The sequence below is a fragment of the Vanacampus margaritifer genome, chromosome 4 (assembly GCF_051991255.1).
Source record: "Vanacampus margaritifer isolate UIUO_Vmar chromosome 4, RoL_Vmar_1.0, whole genome shotgun sequence".
Taxonomy (NCBI): Eukaryota; Metazoa; Chordata; class Actinopteri; order Syngnathiformes; family Syngnathidae; genus Vanacampus; species Vanacampus margaritifer.
This window is the reverse complement of record NC_135435.1, coordinates 30,193,183-30,212,242: the sequence shown is the minus strand read 5'-3', so window position 1 is coordinate 30,212,242 and position 19,060 is coordinate 30,193,183. Positions and strand designations below refer to the sequence as shown.

General features: G+C 41.9%; 1 protein-coding gene across 4 annotated transcripts in view; it reads left to right on the top strand.

The window, feature by feature from the left end:
- Positions 1-4,864: 4,864 nt before the first annotated feature.
- The window catches only part of igf1rb (insulin-like growth factor 1b receptor), a 50,527-nt gene continuing 36,331 nt past the window's right edge, over positions 4,865-19,060 (top strand). For 3 of the 4 annotated variants that reach the window (XM_077563045.1, XM_077563044.1, XM_077563043.1), the window contains exons 1-2: positions 4,865-5,866; positions 18,477-19,034. In XM_077563045.1, the coding sequence (XP_077419171.1) occupies positions 5,677-5,866; positions 18,477-19,034 (748 nt within the window). In that variant the 5' untranslated portion in view covers positions 4,865-5,676. The remainder of the gene's footprint in view (positions 5,867-18,476; positions 19,035-19,060) is intronic. The other variant, XM_077563046.1, reaches the window with a different exon arrangement.

The window sequence follows — 19,060 nt, the reverse complement described above, 5'->3', positions numbered from 1 at the left end:
AATTTAAAAAATATTATTCATGCATGCCCGCGATACTCGTTCAGATAGAGAGAGAGAGAGAGAGAAATATTTTATTATTTGTTACCCTTTCAGTACCACGGTCTTGCATATTATATATTATTATAAATGCTGTATCCATATAAAAGCCCATGCTAGGTAAGTACCCACTGTTAAGAGGCGCCTAGAAACAACAACACCGTCATCCTGGCCTTTTTTGGTTTGTTTTTGTGTTTCGCCAATTGACCGATAGAGGGCGCGCATGATTTTCGTCACAATGCTGAGGCGACTATCCCCACAAATGTATACAAGGTGGACCCAAAGTTGGTATACACGGCTTTTTAATAACTTCTATAAGGTAGAAAATACGGAAAACGCAAATGAATGAATACATGAACAAGATGTATGAAAAAGATGGAAGAAAAGAAGGAAGGGCGAAAGGAATTAGGAGGAGAGTGGAATGGTGGAAGGTAGGAAACATACTGATGCAAGGTGGGAAAGAAGGATGAAGGCAGAAGAAGGGGAAAAAAAGGAAGTAAAACGGTAGAAATAGCCAAAATCCCACCTCGGACACTTTTTTTTATATGAATGGTATCGTTGGAAGGCTTACCCATAAACTTGTAAAGTTTGAACTTAAAATTCTTCCCTGTCTGACCCTTTGTTCAAAAGTTATTTCCAACAATCAACCTGAACCTAAAACGAAGACTGGACTCCTGTTCCAAGTCTCTTAGTAAAGTCCTCAAATTACAATGGGATGACTTTGTGTTATACGGCAACACTAAGTGAGACTTTACAGCCAGGCACGTTGTGTGGTACGATTTGACTTATAGGCGGGTCTTGGATGAAGGGGTTTCAACAAAATACCTTGTCACCTGGACAGATTGACGACTATTGTATCAATCCGGTTGTTCAATCGGTATCCATGTAAGCGTCCCATTCAAAACAGGAATGACCAATGGACCTTTCATACTCACTGAATGACCTTGTGTCAAACAATTGGATCCTTGATTCCGTCTAAGACACTACAGCAACTTTGTCTGGTGTTATCATAGGTAGCTCTCAGGTGTTCGAGACACAAATGGTTCCCAGGGAACACCTGATACCTTAACAATGTCAATTGTATCAGAATCCAAGTCAGTGGTGCCAAACATACAGCTGACGGGCCAAAACCGTCCCTCTCGGGGGTTCAATCCGACCCGTGTAACAGTGTTATTGTTATAAGAGTGACTCCACTTGTTTAGCTGAGTTTTTTTTTGTTTTTTTTGTTTTTGTTTTTTAGCTCAATGGTGTACTCACCAACTGAGTTGAGTATGAGAGCACTGATCAATGTATTTTGTTAGTCAGTTTATTAGCTACGATGCTAATATGACTTGCAGTCACTGATCTGAATTTATGACTGGATAGCCGATAGTCCAAGACTTTTGAAGCCGCAAAGCCACCATATTGCTCCTCCCAAGGAACGTTTCTCGGCATACGATACTATAAATTTACAGTATCAAAATTGGTAATTAGTTCCTTGTTTTTGGGCTTCCCCAGCATACCAGCGGGTATATGTCTAATCTGTATACTAACTTCTTACAAGATGTATATGTCTAATCTGTTTATACAGTAGTCTGCTCGTGAGATGGGAGGAGCAAGATGGCCGCCCCGTCGCTTCAACGGCTTGCACGGGCGGGTATGGGCTATTGGCTATCCAGTCATATATTCAGATCAATGCTTGCAGTCCTATAGTGTACGTAGAAAAAAAATTCCCTTCTCCAAAGAAACGCTCTAAAGACTTTTTTTTTTACTAAATTTTGCTAGCTTGTGGACTTGCCATGTGACGGTGACAGGCGGCTTAATATGTGTACAGAGACACAGGTGGATGTACCTGATTTGCAAAATAAAACTTCTTTCAAACTCTGATCACTAAAATATGTTTTGTTCAGTCTCTCTGTGTGGCCTGGTAATAATATGGCCCATGAACCAGTACCAGCCGGCCTGGTTGTTTGGGACCATGGTGTAACGTACAGTAGGTCAACCAGGTCCTCCATACACAAGTACGCATGTACTTTCAAACCAGGACAGCAAAAATTGAGGATCTCTGTGCAATCCGAGTTAAGGCCTCTCTGCCAAACCACCTGGGTTGTTGTCTGCGTGTCGTCTATTATCCTCAACTCCACCAGAAAAATTCCCTTCCTCCCGCATGAGCACGGCGGAAAACAAACAGACGCTCATTAGCATGTACGAGCAATTGGTGGTAAACAGGCTTATTTCCACATGAGTGCAGCGCGAGAATGGATTCCAGGCCGTACGGTTCGAGGTAGGTGGGCCCGCCGGCGGCCTTCGCGAGGACTTTCATCGGGGGACTTAACAAATGCAAGTCGACAGCCCTCTTCATTCTAAGACGAAAGCGGGTCATGTTGGTACAGTGAGCACTTGTTAGAGAGTGACTCACTGTATTTGGACTCTTGGGTGGGCCACCGTGCATTTTTGTAGCGCTCCTCTCCCCTCGGTGCTAATTGTTGCATTTCTGCCAGGGTTGAGGTAATGTACGACGTTCAAACGATGTCTCTGTAAAGTGAAGAAAGGCGAGTGTAATTACAGTGACAATCGCAGCGGTCAGAGGGGGCAGGGGCGACGGCAGGCTATGGCCCGGGCGGGGGTTTCGAGTTCCGCTCTGCATGGTTGTGTTTACTGTCTGCTCAAAGCATCACGTGCTCCCTCACCCCCCCTGTAAATCTTAACTCCTCCTACCCCCTGCCTGGGCCTCAGACATCCACAGAACTACTGTACAACTGTACAGCGTCTGCACTCTGCATAACAGTCCCAGGCATGAGATGTTCTATTTTCCCTCTGGGTGGCAGTATTTCAGTGCAGAAATTCACAGACAACAATTCATTAGGAATGCAATAATGCGCCTGATTTTAGGGGGGGGGGGGGGGGGGGTTATGGTGTTGCTTTTTCTTTTGCTTTTGTTTGTTGTTGTAATACTTCCTGGATGATGTCATTTTTGTTTGTGGATGATGCAATGCTGGGGTTAATAGGTAAGACATTGTGTGTTATACTTTTTCTTTGGCTTTCTGTGGCTCTTTTTTTTTTTTTCAGCAACACTTCATGCACATCATGTGATAAGTCAGCATTACTGACATCATATGTTTTTCTTGTTTTGCACCCATTTAGATGATGTCATGCTGGTGGTTAGGCTTATTGGGCAAGACTGCATTTTAATTTTTCTTGGGCTTTTTGGCAGCACTTTATGGATGATGTCGCATGTGAAATTTGCATTATTAGGCACCACAGGCGTTTTGTTTGTTTGTTTGTTTTTTGCAAAGATTTATTGACTATTTCACATCGGAGGTCAGTATTATTGGCAAGACAACATGCATGCTTTTTGTTTAGATTTTTGGCAACACTTCATGGATGACCTCACATCGGCGTTCGGTATCATGGACAAGACATGGGTTTTGCTTTTCTTTGTCATTTTTTTAAACCCTTCATGGATGATGTCACACGACAAGTCAGTATTTTGGTACGCAGTAAATTCTGTAGAGTAAGTTTGACTCTATTTAGAGACTCATATAGACTCAGTTTTAGAGTAACATTTACACTTGGAAGAGAGTAAAATAAGGAATTGAAAATAAAAAATAAAAGTCACTCAAGTGTTGACGAACAAACTCACGACCATCAGCTTGGGAGAGAGTTGATCTACTCCCTGAGCCACTCTGTGTGTTAGTATATATCTCGTGTTAGATGGAATCTTCCTAACTCCAAGAGTCCATAAATGTTTTTGTAAGAGGGGCATAGCTCAGGAAGTAGTGTGACAATCTCCTAAACTGAAGGTCGTGAGTTTGTTTCTCAGCCCTTGAGTGACTTTTATTTTTCAATTCTTTATTTTACTCTCTTCCAAGTGTAAATATTAGCCTACTCTAAAACTGAGTCAATTTGGTCCCACTTCAAATTAAGTCAAATTTACTCTAAATAGAGTCACATTTACTCTACAGAATTGACTGTGTAAAATAATGTGTGTGTTTTTGTAAGTTGTAACAGTCCACATTTAACCTGGGTTCGATCGAACAAAACTGGCAAAACTAAAGGAACACTTCGCTTACATGCACGGAGATGGGGAAGACAAGAACACAAATTCAAGATGAAGAGAGCCAGATTCAATGAAAAGGTTACTCTCCCTGTTCACTTTCTTCACCTGTAGCCTACTATGTATTTAATTTGAAATAAATAAATTAATTTAATTTTTTCAATGAACGGTTCAATGCACATAGAAAACTGGTGGGGTTCAGCATCTCCAACAACCACTGACTTACTGTATTTCGCCCAACTTTGTATATTATCCCACATATTAGTGAGTTTTTCCTACAGCTGTCATCACATTTCCGCTCTCGTGCAGGCATGTTGTTGACATGTAAAAAAAAAATGCACGCGAATGTGGCAGCACTCCCAAGTTTCCCACACTGAAAATCGTATTTGTTGTTGCGGTTTACATAACCCGCATTTACGACTTGTAATGCCTCTAATTTGACTGGCGGCGCGTTGTGTGTGTGCGAGGGAGGGAGCTGCAAAACAAGCCTGCTCCTCCTGGATCGGCGCCCCGGATTTCCAACGCACCGCACCGTAGACCAGAGTGATGAGCAAAGATATGGTAAAAATTGAGACGTACGTCTCTCTCTCGATTTTCGGTGACGACGTGCGACCGTTTGCGCTGATTTTATGATAGACATGAAACAATGAAATATTTTTTCAGGCACCTCTTTTATTTTTTTAAATATTACATGTACAAAAAGTTCCTGGACCCAAATGGTTTTTAAACCATAGTTTAAGTGCCAGTTTTTCCGCAGTGATCTCTCATCATCTCAAGACACGATCTTCGCAAGCGGCGCTTGTGTTTACAGGCAGACTGCAGACCGAAGCGAGGCAAGGAGACACTCCGCGTACCTGCGCCGCGTTAATCTCGTCTGGCGACGGTCTATAACGTGCTGTCTACCGACGGAGGGCCATTATCGATACGCAGGCACACCCGAGGGGGGTGTCAAAGGACGTTTGAACGCATATAGCGGCCTCGGCCTGGCGCCGTAGTCGCACGAGAGGATGAATTGCAACCACAACAACAACGCGGTGAGTCCGTGCATAATGAGCGGCTGAAGGAGGAGGAGGAAGGAGGAGAGGGAGACTGCGGTCTCCTATAAAGGAAAAAAAAACACACACGCACACGCTACTCTGCTGAATTTTTTTTTCTGATAAACTCGCCTCAAGACAGTTTTTTCCCCTCTCAAATCCAAGCTTTCATAGGAAGATTTGATTCCGGATGATTCCACCACCACCAGCGGGACGTTATGCGTTCGCCCCCCACACCACCACGACATGGAGCGTGAAGATGCGGCTTACACAGGAATCCCCGCCGCTCCCCGTTTAGCCGTATCTGTCCCGCCGCCCTCGCCTACGCGCTCTTCCTTTTACCGGCGTTTCAGAACGATATGAACGGATTTGCACCGGGGCGGGTGTCGAAACGCAGATTTTTCCGAGCGGGATTCCGTGACTGAGGGAGCGCGAGCTAGCTCGTGGGTGCTAGCCCATTAGCACATTTAGCCGGCTAACGGCTAAAAAGCGCTGTTTGAAGATTTAAAAGGCTTCATTGCCGCACCTTCACACGTCACCCCAAAATAACCCTTAGTGTTTTTTACACGGATGAACGGACCCCCTCTCCCCCTCCTCATCCCCCCTCTTACACACACTCGACGGACGTATTTATTTACAGGTTTACGGCGGAGGATTTACGTCTCCGGAATGAGGGCTCGAATGGAAAGGAGCCGCTTGACCTTGTTTTGGGGTCTGATGCTGGCCGTGTCGTCCTCACTCCGACCCGCCGCAACAGAGAGTAAGTCTAAACTATTTCTTTTTGCTTCACCTCAAGGGCAGCAGCATCTCGCATATTGGCCTAAACAACAAACCTAAGGCTAAATCATTGGAAAAAACACCATTCTGTGGTCCACTCCACGTTATAGTAGCGAGCGCTGCCGACTCGACAGTTGTGGTTTCATCCCCAAACAGTCACGTTTTTCCATTGCCATACTTAATCATTTTGTCATTTCACGTGAATAATTGTGCCAATACAGAGAGCCACGCTTTAGTGCTCATTGTCTTCGTCATACAGTATTCCGCAAGAAACAACAAAGGACAAGTTAACCGACAAAAGTATTACTTTGAAGTGACCTGCAACCTGTGTTGGGCTCATAAACATCTTTTTATTGGTAGTGTCCTGCAACCAATTTTTGGGGGCCCTAAACTAACCAAAACTAACTTATCTAATCTTATAGTAAGTCATTACTTTAATAATCAAACTGTTGTGCAAGTGTAAATGTTACTGGTTGTTAATTATAAGATGTCATAACAACAAAAACACTAATGTCAATTCTGTCATAACAACAAAAACACTAATGTCAATTCATGGTAAATTGTTAAAGTGTCCGACGACTCATTTTGGGCAGACAGTGGTTATTTTGCCGTGACCATCAACTCTCCTGCTACCATTATTTTGCGACTTGTGAACAGATCTGAATGGTTAATCTCCGAACCAAGTCATTCACTGGGCGTGGTTCCTGCCTCGCATCACAACCTCCTGTGGATTTTTACAAAGTTTTCAAATTGTTTTGCCAACAAAAATAGGCTGATGTTGGCAATATCAGCCTAACCATAACCCTCAGAGCAGGGTTATCAGGTGTATTTGTGTCTTTTCCAATGCAGCATCTGCATCTTCTACTTCTTTAAATGTGGAAAATTTAATAACTGTTCAATTCTTCAATAAACACGTGAAACAAAAACAGCTGGTTTACAACTTCCGACAAATAAAAAGAAGTACAAGTGATATTGGAACCTGTGATCCAGCACTTTTGGGGCGACCGCTCTATCCACTTTTCATCAATTGGCAAACTGATAAAAAGTGTCGTGCGACCCCTTTTGTGGCAAAAATCTGTTTCCCAGTCAAGTGTAAAAATAAGTTAATCACTGTTGACATTAAGATGTTACACAATATAAAAAACTATTGTTGTACCACAATGAGTCACTCACATGATTTGTTTGGCAGAGTTTTTCTTATGCCGGATACCTTTCCTGACATAACCAGCCCACTCTTTATTTTATTTTTATTTTTTTACCCTGACTTAGAACCGGCAGTGGCTGGGTATCGGACTTGTGCTGTCTGTCTGCAGAAAAGGCAGCAAGCAGCCTGTAACCACCAAAACTGATAAAAACTGACCTGTGACCCATTTTGAGGAATCCTTATCATAGGAACTAATAGAAAATAGTACCAATTTGTTCCCGAGTCAAGCTTTCGTAGAATTGTCCAAATATTGTCGGTATTTAGACGTAAAAACAAATAAAACGCAAATACCAATGCGATAAAAAGAAAGAAAAGGGGAGACCAGTAACTAATTTGGGGGTGCTAAATTTAAAATTAAATTAGCTTGAAGGTTAAAAAAAAAAAAGAAGTGATTACTGAGGTTCATATTAAGGCGTAGAACAAAACGTTTATCTGATAGAAAAAAGAAAAGGCCTGCAAGATTTTTTGACCCCAAATATGGGGAAACATTTTCACAGGAAATGATTCAAACTGACGTACACATACCGTATAAAAATTTGCGAAACGCTTTGGGTTATACGACTTAAAGTCCATCAACAACATTCTTGACCTGTGACCTGATGATAAAAAGTGCCCTTCAACCCATTTCAGGCACCCCAAATTTAGGGAATCCTCTCCATCGGATGTAAAAAATAATCACTTCCCAAGTCGGTCTCGTACAAGTCCAAAGGAAATGATGGTAAATGAAAAGAATCTGTGACGACGCATATGGCTTCCCATATGGTCGTGTACCCTGCGAAGTATGAAGTGAGCGGACTGGCCAGTGACTCAATGGAGAAAGTCAGTCAGGCTGCGGATGAAAACCACTCTGTTGATTCTGACTCACTGTGTGGTGAAGCGGCATCCACAAAAACGTGGAAGGTATCCGTAAGCGCAGCGCCACAGCAGACCAACCAAAACAAAAAAACAAGTCTAGAAATGAACAGGTAGCCGATTGAAACATCGCACCATAAATTCGGTTCACCTTCAAGTGGCAACAACACATTCTGTAGCAACACTCAAACCGAAACTGACACTAGTTGTACAAATTGTTACAGCAAAGGGTTTGAAGCAAACAACAAAATAACCACATACAGTGATTTTTTTCTTTTCTTCTTCTTTCCCCTCAGTGAATAAAAATCACTATTCAAGGACGGCGCAAAATGCTGAACAGCACTTTGTGGTAGCACTTGGTAAAAAAAAAAAGTGCATAACAACAAATAAAATCACTCAAAATGTTAAATCTATTATTGAGCTAGATATAATTTGTGTCCTACATCTTATTCCAACTCCGCAATTATTCGCGTTGTACAGTAGTATAGGGAAGTATAAGACCATAAGTGCAATAAAGCCACGTGTGCCATCTAGTGGTGAAAACGTTTTCATTCTATTGTGTGGTCGAGCCAGACCTACTCCGGCTTCGACTTTCCGCTATACCCCGTTTATGCTCGCCACTTTCTGCTATCCCATCTATTCCGGTTGCGATTTTCCGCTCTACCACCTGTTAGGGTTACAAATTCCTGTTATCACCGCCTTTTATGGTCATTACTTTCCGCTTACTCCCAGTTAGGGTCACCCTGGGGACACTTGCCTTATGGGGGACACAAGGACGCTCGCCACTTCCCTCCAACCTCCTGTTATGGAAAGTGACTTAATTCTATCCCCGCTATTCCACAACTTCTGTATCCTCCCCGCTATTTTCTGCTATGGTTGCAACTTCTCGCTTTGCCACTGTTACGCCTCTGCAACGGCATGTCGACGTCAAAACCCTCTTGCCGCCTTACACGCAGAACAGGTAGGGATAATAGATGTGAAGAATGAAGAGCCAATCAATTACAAGGGACTTGTTTTGATGCACATCATTCTGCATATGTTCCACGTTACCATCCATACTGTGAACCAGGGCCTCATCCCGCTCTCAGCGGCATATTGGGGAGGGGCGGGCTGGCGGGGTTGAACTCGGGTATGGGGGTTTTAAAATAGAACAAGCCAAAGTACATTCGCACACAAAACAGACTGAGTTCTGTTGATCGGAAAGAGTGAGGAGCCTGTGAAACGCTGCGTTGCTGCCTTTTGCCACGAGCCTCTGCTGTCACAGGACAAACCTTCTCCCCCTGTTGTCACTATCGTGCGCTAATGAGTCTAAATCTCTGGCTAAAGCTTCCTTGTGTGCCAATACGCTCTTAAACATTCCCGCCATACAGTGAGCCATAGGGATCAATTATATCTGGAATGATTAATTCCAGAGTGTCGACATCATAAAACATTCATCAAAACTCTACAGGCAGGTCTTGACTATGCAAGAGTAGGTAGGCTGAGGTTAACCACTCTAATATGAATACAAAACAATAACAACATTGAGTAAAACAAAATGAAATGTATTGCAAACTACAAAAAGTGGGTTTGAGAAGCCCCATCAAGTTGGCGGGAATGGGAACAAAAACATAGAGTAGAGACTAGAAACCTACCAAAATAAAACCACAAACAGAAGTGACACTCGACTACTGGCAGTCATCTCAGACAGTCATGACACTGACACGCTCGCCGTGGACACGGCGACAGTCTTTCTGCTTGAAATGGGTCCGCTCGATTAATAACTTAACCCCATCCTTTGGTGCTGGCTGAAATGAGATCTCGTGAGGTGTTGTGAAGGCTTGAGTATATGCTGAAAACAAGGTAGTTCAATCAATCAAGAATCTTTATTGTCATTATGCAAGCATGACGAAATTTTGTCCCAGCAGCTTTCGGCACAATTTAAAAAGGCACAAAGTATAAAAACACCAAACTAGACTACATAATAAATAATTAAAAAGTGCAGACGAATTGTGAAACTAAGCAGATATTGCAATATATATATTTTTTAAAGTGTTTTACATGTGGCTCTTTGCAGTTTAACCCCTGGGCGTTATTTTATTTAGAAATGGCTTGGTCAGAACCAACAAAAAGCCAAAAAATGGTCAAATAACGCCCAGGGGTTAAGGTGAGCGGAGGGTGAGTATATTTGGAGATGGGGTGATGCAATTCACCGCTCTGGAAAAAAAAAACTATGCAACAGTCTGTTGGTGCGAGTCCTGATACTCCCGTACCTCGTTCCGGAGGTAAGAGGTACAAAAAGTTCCTGTCCCGGGTGGGTGGGGTCTTCAAAGGGCAGCATTTATATAACATTTAAGCCATTTTCATCCAAAATTGTTGGTGACGTGGCAATTTTTCAAGCTTAAAATGCAAATGATGTGAAAGCATACGAATTCATACGAATAAAGAGCTTTCTGGAGTGTTCGCCCAGCCATCAAGTTGTAAACTGCACAACCAAGTAAATCCTTTGTACGTTTCCTCTTTCCCAAAATGTGTTTGTAAGCGGGCCCTTCAAAATTTCGTCAAATTGGGATAATCCCCTTTGACTACATTTCATAATACCGCTCCGCAGAGAGTTTCTTTGCGGGTGACTTGTGGACCGCTGGACTAAATGAAAACACTATAATATTAAAGGGGAAATCAACCCCAAATTTGCTTTAGTATGTTGTAAGTGCCACCACATTCTGAATAATATTGCTTTTGTGGAATAGGAGCAATGAGGCAAAATTCACCCATTTTTAAATCTATTTCAGGGATGGCCATTTTACTACTTGCTGTTGATTCAAAATGATATCAGAGCTGCAGAGCTGTCAAAATAAGTAATCAATTATCAAGTTACTCGACAACTGTTTTAATTAGAGTTAACGTTTGGAGCCATTTTTTTTTAATTGAAAATTGTCCAAATCCGTTTATTTCAGCATATCAACAGTAATTGTTTATTGATTTCTGTAGTCCTACATGAAAGAAAACTGATTATGTTCTGTGTTTAATCAAAATAAGACATTTGCAAACATCTAATTTTACTTTGGAAAACAACGACCAAACCAGTAACATAGTACAACATCAGTTCCCCCTTTTTTAACTCTTTGACTGCCAAAAACGTTAAATAACGTTTAGTAAAATCCTATGGAGGAGTGCCAAAGACGTTAAAAGACGTTTGTTTCAAAACAGAGGTGAAACTAACCACTTTCTATTGTTGATTACTGAAAAACGGAATAAGGTAGAAACAAACTTTTTTTTCTGATGAAAGATGAGAGTCCAATCTTTCATTTGGTAGTATGTGTGTTTCCATAGTCCAAACACATAATTTTCTGTGGACCTTGAAAGATCAGTCAAAAATGCTTAAATCGGCTGGCACCCACGGCATCCCTTTTCTGAAAACATCTGGCAGTCAAAGAGTTAATCACTATACGAATACGAAGTGCGAAATAATTAATTATATATAATTATGTAATAATTAATGAATACCAATCAGGACAGCACTACACAGTTGCTCAGGGTTCAACAACCAATCACGGACGACTCAGCTTCAGAAAACAGGTGAGCCGTGATTGGTCACTGCCTGAGCCCTCCCAGAGTAAAAATACAATCCATACTTTGTTGTCTTCATCAAGTTCACACTGGCGCTTCTAGACTTAAGGCTCAACAAGTCGCGCTGCCACCGAGGTGTTATGGTAACAAAGACTTTGCCTGGCATTGGCCCAGCAGTAGACTGGGATGGTTGAGCAATGGCTCAGCGGCAGAAGATAGAACCACCCCCTCAAAACAAGCTAATTTCTGCAAAAGTCCAAAAAGGGTGTGGAGTTAGCTATATTCGCCTTTCTTTGGGTATTTTGATTTGTTTTTAAGACATGTAGTGGAAGAACTGTTTAAAAAATATATATATAAAAGCACATCTTCAAGGAGTGGGATGGAATGGGGTTGGGGACGTTCTTATCACTAAACGGTGACTGATTTGTCGTTGGGAGCGCTTCCTTAGTGGATTTCCTCTCGATTGGCCATGGACAATCCAGCTGGAGAGAAGGTTATCAGGAGTAAATATGTGATGAAGGCTGACCAGATAAGCTTGTGTACTCAGCTGGACAGGACTGAAGAGCAGCGATCAGGCTGCAACACCTGCCTGCCGCCAAAAACCCCTCAAGTGTACCCAAATCTAGCACGACTGGGAGGAGTTCCCGTGAAAGACGGACCACTGTGACGTAACGCGGCATCATGCTGTTTGATGGAAACGACAGGAAGTCATGATTGTAGAAGGAAGCTGTGACCATAACGTGTAACTTGACGTCCTAGTGTACGTAGTTTGTGCGACGTCTCATACTGGGAGCTCTGTGACGTTTCATCGCTTTACACAAAGGGAACAATAGCATCATAACAATCACTTTGAACTTACTTTGTTTTCATCTTTCATGTGGTATTTTTGTGTTAGCTCAGAGTAAACAACCGTTCTGTTCCAGAGAAAAAACACGTAATCAGTTTAAAGGTACATTTATAAAAAAATGAGATTATTTTTGCGGGATTACAATTTCCACGCTGAGAGAGATGCCGTTGTTTACCTCGGACTTATCTTGAGACGTGTATGCTTTAGCCTCGAGAGTTGTGAAGTCCGCTTTCCTGCATATTTTAATATTACGTATATATCCTTCCACTGCATAGGCCTACTGTAAACCCCTTTGCCTTGATCTGGAAGATATTGCACTTGTAATTGCTCCAAAAACGCTCACTGTTCATTTACATTGTATGTGTTCAGAAGGATGTCAGACCCGGAAGCGTCAACTGAGGGTGCGGGGCTTTTGCGGAAGGTCAATTGTCTTTAACTCATTTGCTCGCAAAAAACATTTAAACACGTTCTATCTTAAATATTGCCACTGTCCCAAAAACGTATTTACACGTTTTTATGTTGTTGTTTTTTTTAATGCTAGAGCACACAGAAGGTTTTGATGCAGCTTCTGACCTGAAGAGCTCGCTTAAAGCAATGGTAGCTATTAAAAAAAAAAAACGCTAGCAGGTGGTGGCAGAGTATAAGAGATCAGCCAGGTCCATGTTTCAACAAGCACTTTTCCCCAGTGTTTTCAACAGGTTTGTGAATACTAATTTAACTTAGCTATATTCTAATATGCAAAAGGGAAACAGATCCAAATTTTTTTGTTTTTTTTTGTTTGGGAAACCGATACAATGATGAAAGAAGAGACTAATCTTTATTTTGGTAGGTTCCATGTTTTATAGCAATAGAACACAATATTCTATGGGCCTCGCAAAAACAAACAAACAGCCGGGAGCAAGTCAATTATGGTCCTACCTCACTACAACAATTGGAGTGCGTTTTCAGCACCATCCAGCGCAATTGGGAGCAGTTCCCGTGAAAGACGGACTACGGTGGCATAACATGGCGTCTTTCTTTTCCACACATGTCCGGTTGTAAATGTTGTTTCGACAGGTATGCGGGCTGTTGACAATGTGCGCTGACAAGTAGATTATAGAGAAAGACATAGCTGCCATACCAGCTCACTGGCTCGCCTTAAATCTTTTGTATATTTTACAGTATATGATAGCACACCGAGAAGACCCAAACTCTCAGCGGCTTCTGTTTGAAGCAGAAAGAAAAGAAGCTTCCCGCTTTTCGCCCTGGTCGTTCGTGCGAAAGCCAGTTGGTCCCAATTAAAGAGCAAATGCAAACAAAGAGCATACACATTAAGAACATTTTGAGCAGAGCACCGGCCCCGCTGTGAGTCACCAGGCCTGGCGTCGGTTAGCTTTTTTTCACATTGAAGTCACTCGCCTGCTCAGGGGTGGAAAGAGGTCAGTTTGTCTGCGTCGTTTATTTAGTGCGACAAAATGTGCTTTTGTGCTTTAACTACCAGGCAGCAGCAGAATCCTTGAGGAGAGGGACTCCCAGAAACTGCTTGGAGGTTTAGAGGCTACAGTTATATTAATAGACAATTTGAAACATTGAGAACCAGTGAAATGAGGTAAAATGACTAGTACAGTAAGATAGATCCCAGTCGGGCTTGTGTTTCCAAAAAGTGGATTTAGGTATACAAGTAGCGTGACATCACAACAGTGCAACTTCTTTTTAAGAGAGTGCATTATTAGTTCAAGGTGTTCTTTTTGGTGAAAAAATAAAATAAAACAGTTACTACTGTGATACTGTGTTGCGCTGTTTACGTTGGCACAAGAAATTTGTGCAATGGACCCCTTCATACTTATGGTTTGGCAATCTACAGATTCACCTAAAGCTAACCATGACGTCCGCTAGCCAGAGGCTGAGCTGTACTGACTTTATTTTCAGAGTAGATGAGTTCCACTTAGTATGCTACCAGAAGTTCTATCCATCCAGCCATTTTCTATTCTGCTTATTATCATTAGGTATCGCCTAATGGTGAGTTGGAGCCTCTCCCAGCTGACTTTGGGTTTATTGGGTACACACTGACTGGACTACTTGTCTGTCAATCGCAACTTCAAGGCTTGTATAAACAATTATTCGCTCTCAAATTCACACCAAAGTGCAATTTAGACCCTTTAATGAACCTATCATACGTGTTTTTGGAATGTGGGAGGAAGCTGGAGTATCCGGGGGGGGGGGAAACACGAGCATGGAAAACATGCAAACTCCATGTAGGCAGGCCGGAGCAAAGAGTCAAACCACGAACCGCAGCACTGTGTGGCAGGCATGCTAACCTTTCCTGCTACCTACTGTAAAAAATATCTGAATATGAATGCATGTTCATTTACATCCACAAGTGAAACGTTGTGTAAAATGCCAACAAACATGGTGGAATACAGTGCTATATGCTAACATAGCAAGCAACACTAATTTGGTTTCTCTCTTTCTAGCATTTTTTTTTAAAAAAACTGGTAAATTTTGTGTTCGGCACAATTCACTTTTTTGAAGGCACTAAATTCAATCAATCAATTCTAACTTGAAAGTCATCTTAACTTATTTTTCAGGTGTTTGAATCCCAAATCTGAACATTGATCATTTTCACAGTCAATGCTTTTTGGGCTCCAGCTCAAATCGGCCTTGCGACTTCCAATCTGTGACATGTTGGGGGGGGGTCACACGTTCTTTTTGCCCCGTATCCGTGTCAGGGAAAGGCAAAATTAATTCATACTATGAATTGGAAGAAAGCTAAACTCTGTTTTCCTTTAAGAATGGAAAAACACAACATCCATCTATGAGGTCACTTATCATTTTTGACAATAACAAACATTTGGTCGGGCTGTAAATGATTATCAAAGCGTTGCATGTATCTTTTCTAGTATAATAATTTGCAAAATTGTATCAAGGAGCTTACTTAGGAATAGTTCAGGCTGCCAGCAGAAGGTTCGGCGTGTTCTTTACAGATGGAGAAAAAAAAGTGTGTTCCCGCCTCCGGTCGAAAAGGGAACGTTTTGTGTTCCTGTTGAAAATCCGGCATGTTAGAAGAACAGAATATCATGCTTTCTTGGCACCAGTTCCTCTTGTAATAGTTCCCATATTTACCTTCCACGAGTGCTCTTCAATTGTTTTTATTTATTTTATCAGATGCACAAAGATGGTGGGATTGTATCAGCTATTACGTAGTATTATGAAGAGAAATTCTAAGAGAAAAGCTGCTCCATGACTCACTGGCCTCAAGTTTTGAAGTCAAAATCACTTTGTGGTCGCCGTGTTTCTGTGGGCCTTCACCCGTGTTCATACCGTCGCATGCAGGTGGGAGTATAAAAAGAAATACTCCATCCTTCATCACCGCCGCCACCATCACACCGTGGCAAATTCTGAGGGTGTCGGTGATTCAAAGCCTCAAAGCAGGAACGTGTCTGTGCACAGCTTTTTGTTGACTTTGAAGAACCAGCCACTCTTCTGTCCTGATAGAATCATGATACTCGAGAGGGTATAAAACAAAAGTCTTGATGTCGTGACGTTTAAATTACGGCCTTGACTTGTCTTCTATTGCATTACTGTGTAGACAACTCCTTTGCTTCTCCCTAGCTGCAAATTAGGGATGGGCGGCCACGTAATAGCTTAAGAATTTAGTACATCGTATGTATCAGGATTGTGGATGTATAGCGTCTTGACGCAGTCGAGATTGATAATTGAAAGAATTTTTGTAAAGCGTATCTCAGTGATCGGCGAATTCCTGGTTAAAGGCAGCTCAACAATTGGACAAATAATGGTAGAAGGCAGCGCAGTGATTGGGCAAGTCTCGGTAGAAAGCAGCTCTGCGATTGGGCGAGAGTTGGTATGGCGCGATTGGGTGTGGGGTGGGGCTTAGCCTGGCGGGGGGTTCAAGCAAAGCCTGGGCTAATAAAGTGCTGGGAGAAACCCTGAATTTGATAACAAATATGACAAAAGGGGATTTTTGGGGGGGTGGGGTGGTTTATTACAAACTCCCCCTTTTAATATGTGTAGGTATGTCTATGTCATTGTAATTGTTATAATAGTTATATTGTTAAAATAGTTTTAACATTTAATTATAACATACCTAGTTGCCTATACAAGTAACCGCTTATTAAAACCATGCAATTTAGCGACTGTCACCAACATAAAAGCATAACAAATATGGGACACATTTGTGGATAGAATGTTGGTGTGGCCCTCGACAGCTGTGCCGCTTTCTCTCATAGCCCCTTTGGAAAATATATTGCCCACCCCTGGATTTGCTCAATGTTAGTAGAATACAGCTCAGCAATTGGCAATGTGTGGAAAGCAAATTCGCAACTGGGCAATGGTTTGTATCAGCTCGGAACACTATGAGCTCCCACTCCTTATTGTGCACAATGCAACACTGGCAGGAAAATAAGAGTTGGGAATTTTCAAAGACGGATTCTCTCATCATTTTAAATTGCAATAGGCCCATTGCTGTACCAAATGCAAGCAAGCACAATTGGCTTTTTTCAAGTATGAGCATGTCTTAAGCAATACATTTATTGATCTATGCTCTTCTGTTACATGAATAATAAAGTTGCGAAATCCTGAATTAGTTTTTTCCATTTTGTTCTGCGGGGTGGTTTGATGTATCGTTTCTTTTAATGTGGTGCCTTGTTGACATCTCAACGAGCCAGCGCAGTAAATCAACAGAGCAGCGTGATTGTAGGTGGACGCTAACGGGAAACAATAAGCTCAAGGCAGGACCGCACTTTTCAAGCCAGCGCTCCAATTGAACCTGACCAAAGTGTTTATTTTGTCACGCCTGGCAAACATGTTCTGTCAACAAGTCCACGGGCCTGTGTACTGTCAATATTTGGGAAATGTATTGGATAAGACTGGCATTATAAATAGTGCTGCAGTTGAGGAATGAACTTGATTGTTTTCTTTGGGTTACGTTGAGTCAACTACAGTTACAGTATGTTTTGAAGAATCTTAATAATTAGAATAAGCGTGCAATAATCATCCTTTTCTCAATGTGTGTTAATTATTTTTTGGGGGTAAACGGATTTACCGGGCTCTCAGGCTAATCTCTTAATTTACCAGTTAGTTTGTTAGAGCGTTTCCATGTTTTTTTGTTTCTTGGTCTGTATGTTTGGCAGATTATTAATCATTCGCATGTTTGTTAGTTACTTCGCTAGAGCTTGTTAGTCATTTTTTGAAATTTGTACTTTGTTTTTTCTTCGGTACATTAAAGTTTAAAATAAAGAAAAACAAGAAAGCCGTTTCATTTTCGGTTGTTGCTTCAGATCCTTCCGGTGAACTGCTGTTGATATAGCGCCTCCATAATGGCGCAACACTGCAACTGCAGTTAAACCGCGTTGCTGCCGAGCTGAATCAACACAGCTGGAGCACTGCGTTGAGCGATATCAGTGGCTCAGGCTGGAGGTGGCCGCCTCTGAATTTTCTACATAGGAAAAACCCTGATTTATTAATAATTAAATGTATTCTTTTTTAGAGTAATTGGATTAAAAACATTTTTAAATGTCCATTCCGCTAATAAAAAAATCAAATTGAAAGTGCAAAAAATCCGCAAACTAAAATTTATATTGATTTAGTTAAGTTAATGGTTTTGTCCATAACGTGTAAGAAAATGAATGAAGGCAAAAATGTTGATTGTTGTTTTAGCTATTTGCAAATGTCATATCATGAATACACACAAAGATAATCAGATAATCATTCCGCTCTCGTAGAGGCCTGAAGAAATCCAAGAATATTTAATATTTATGTTAAACAATGTGTCTAAATTAATTTGATAATCGGTTAGTTTGTTGTTTGTTTTAGGGCTGCACAAATTTATAATTATAATACGATGCAATATTGTACTGTTTAATATTGTGATATTGATATTATTGCGATATTTAAGTCCACCCGGTATTATAGTGTTGCGGGTATTTAATGAGGTTAGCATTTATGCTCGAGTCACAGTCGATAGATATTGAGTTACATTTCTGATTTCCTTTTTTTTTTTTTTATATATATATATATAAGAGGACAGGATTCCATGACTCTATGCTGTCATGATTTGCGTCTCAATAGGACATAAAAGCCTTGTAGTTTAATCCCAAATCCACTGTAAATTTATGGTCTTTTTAAAAATGTCTCCACCTGCAGTTTGCGGCCCCAGCATCGACATCGGCAACGACATCAGCGAATTCCGACGCCTGGAGAACTGCACGGTGGTGGAGGGCTACTTGCAGATCCTCCTCATCGGCGACAAGAACAACAACCAAGACGTCTTCCGCGCGCTCAGCTTCCCCAAGCTGACCATGATCACTGACTACCTGCTGCTGTTCCGGGTCTCCGGCCTGGACAGCCTGAGCACAATGTTTCCCAACCTGGCCGTGATCCGCGGCCGCAACCTCTTCTACAACTACGCCCTGGTCATCTTCGAGATGACCAGCCTGAAGGACATCGGCCTGTACAACCTACGCAATATCACCCGCGGCGCCATCCGCATCGAGAAGAACCCGGAGCTGTGCTACCTGGAATCGGTGGACTGGTCGCTTATCATGGATGCCGAGTTCAACAACTTCATCGCTGGAAACAAGCAGTCCAAAGAGTGCAGCGACGTGTGCCCGGGCATCATGGAGAAAAACCAGCAGTGTCGCAAGACCATGTTTAACAACAACTACAACTTCCGCTGCTGGAACTCCAACCACTGCCAGAAAGGTAAGACGGACAAATTGAAGCTGCGG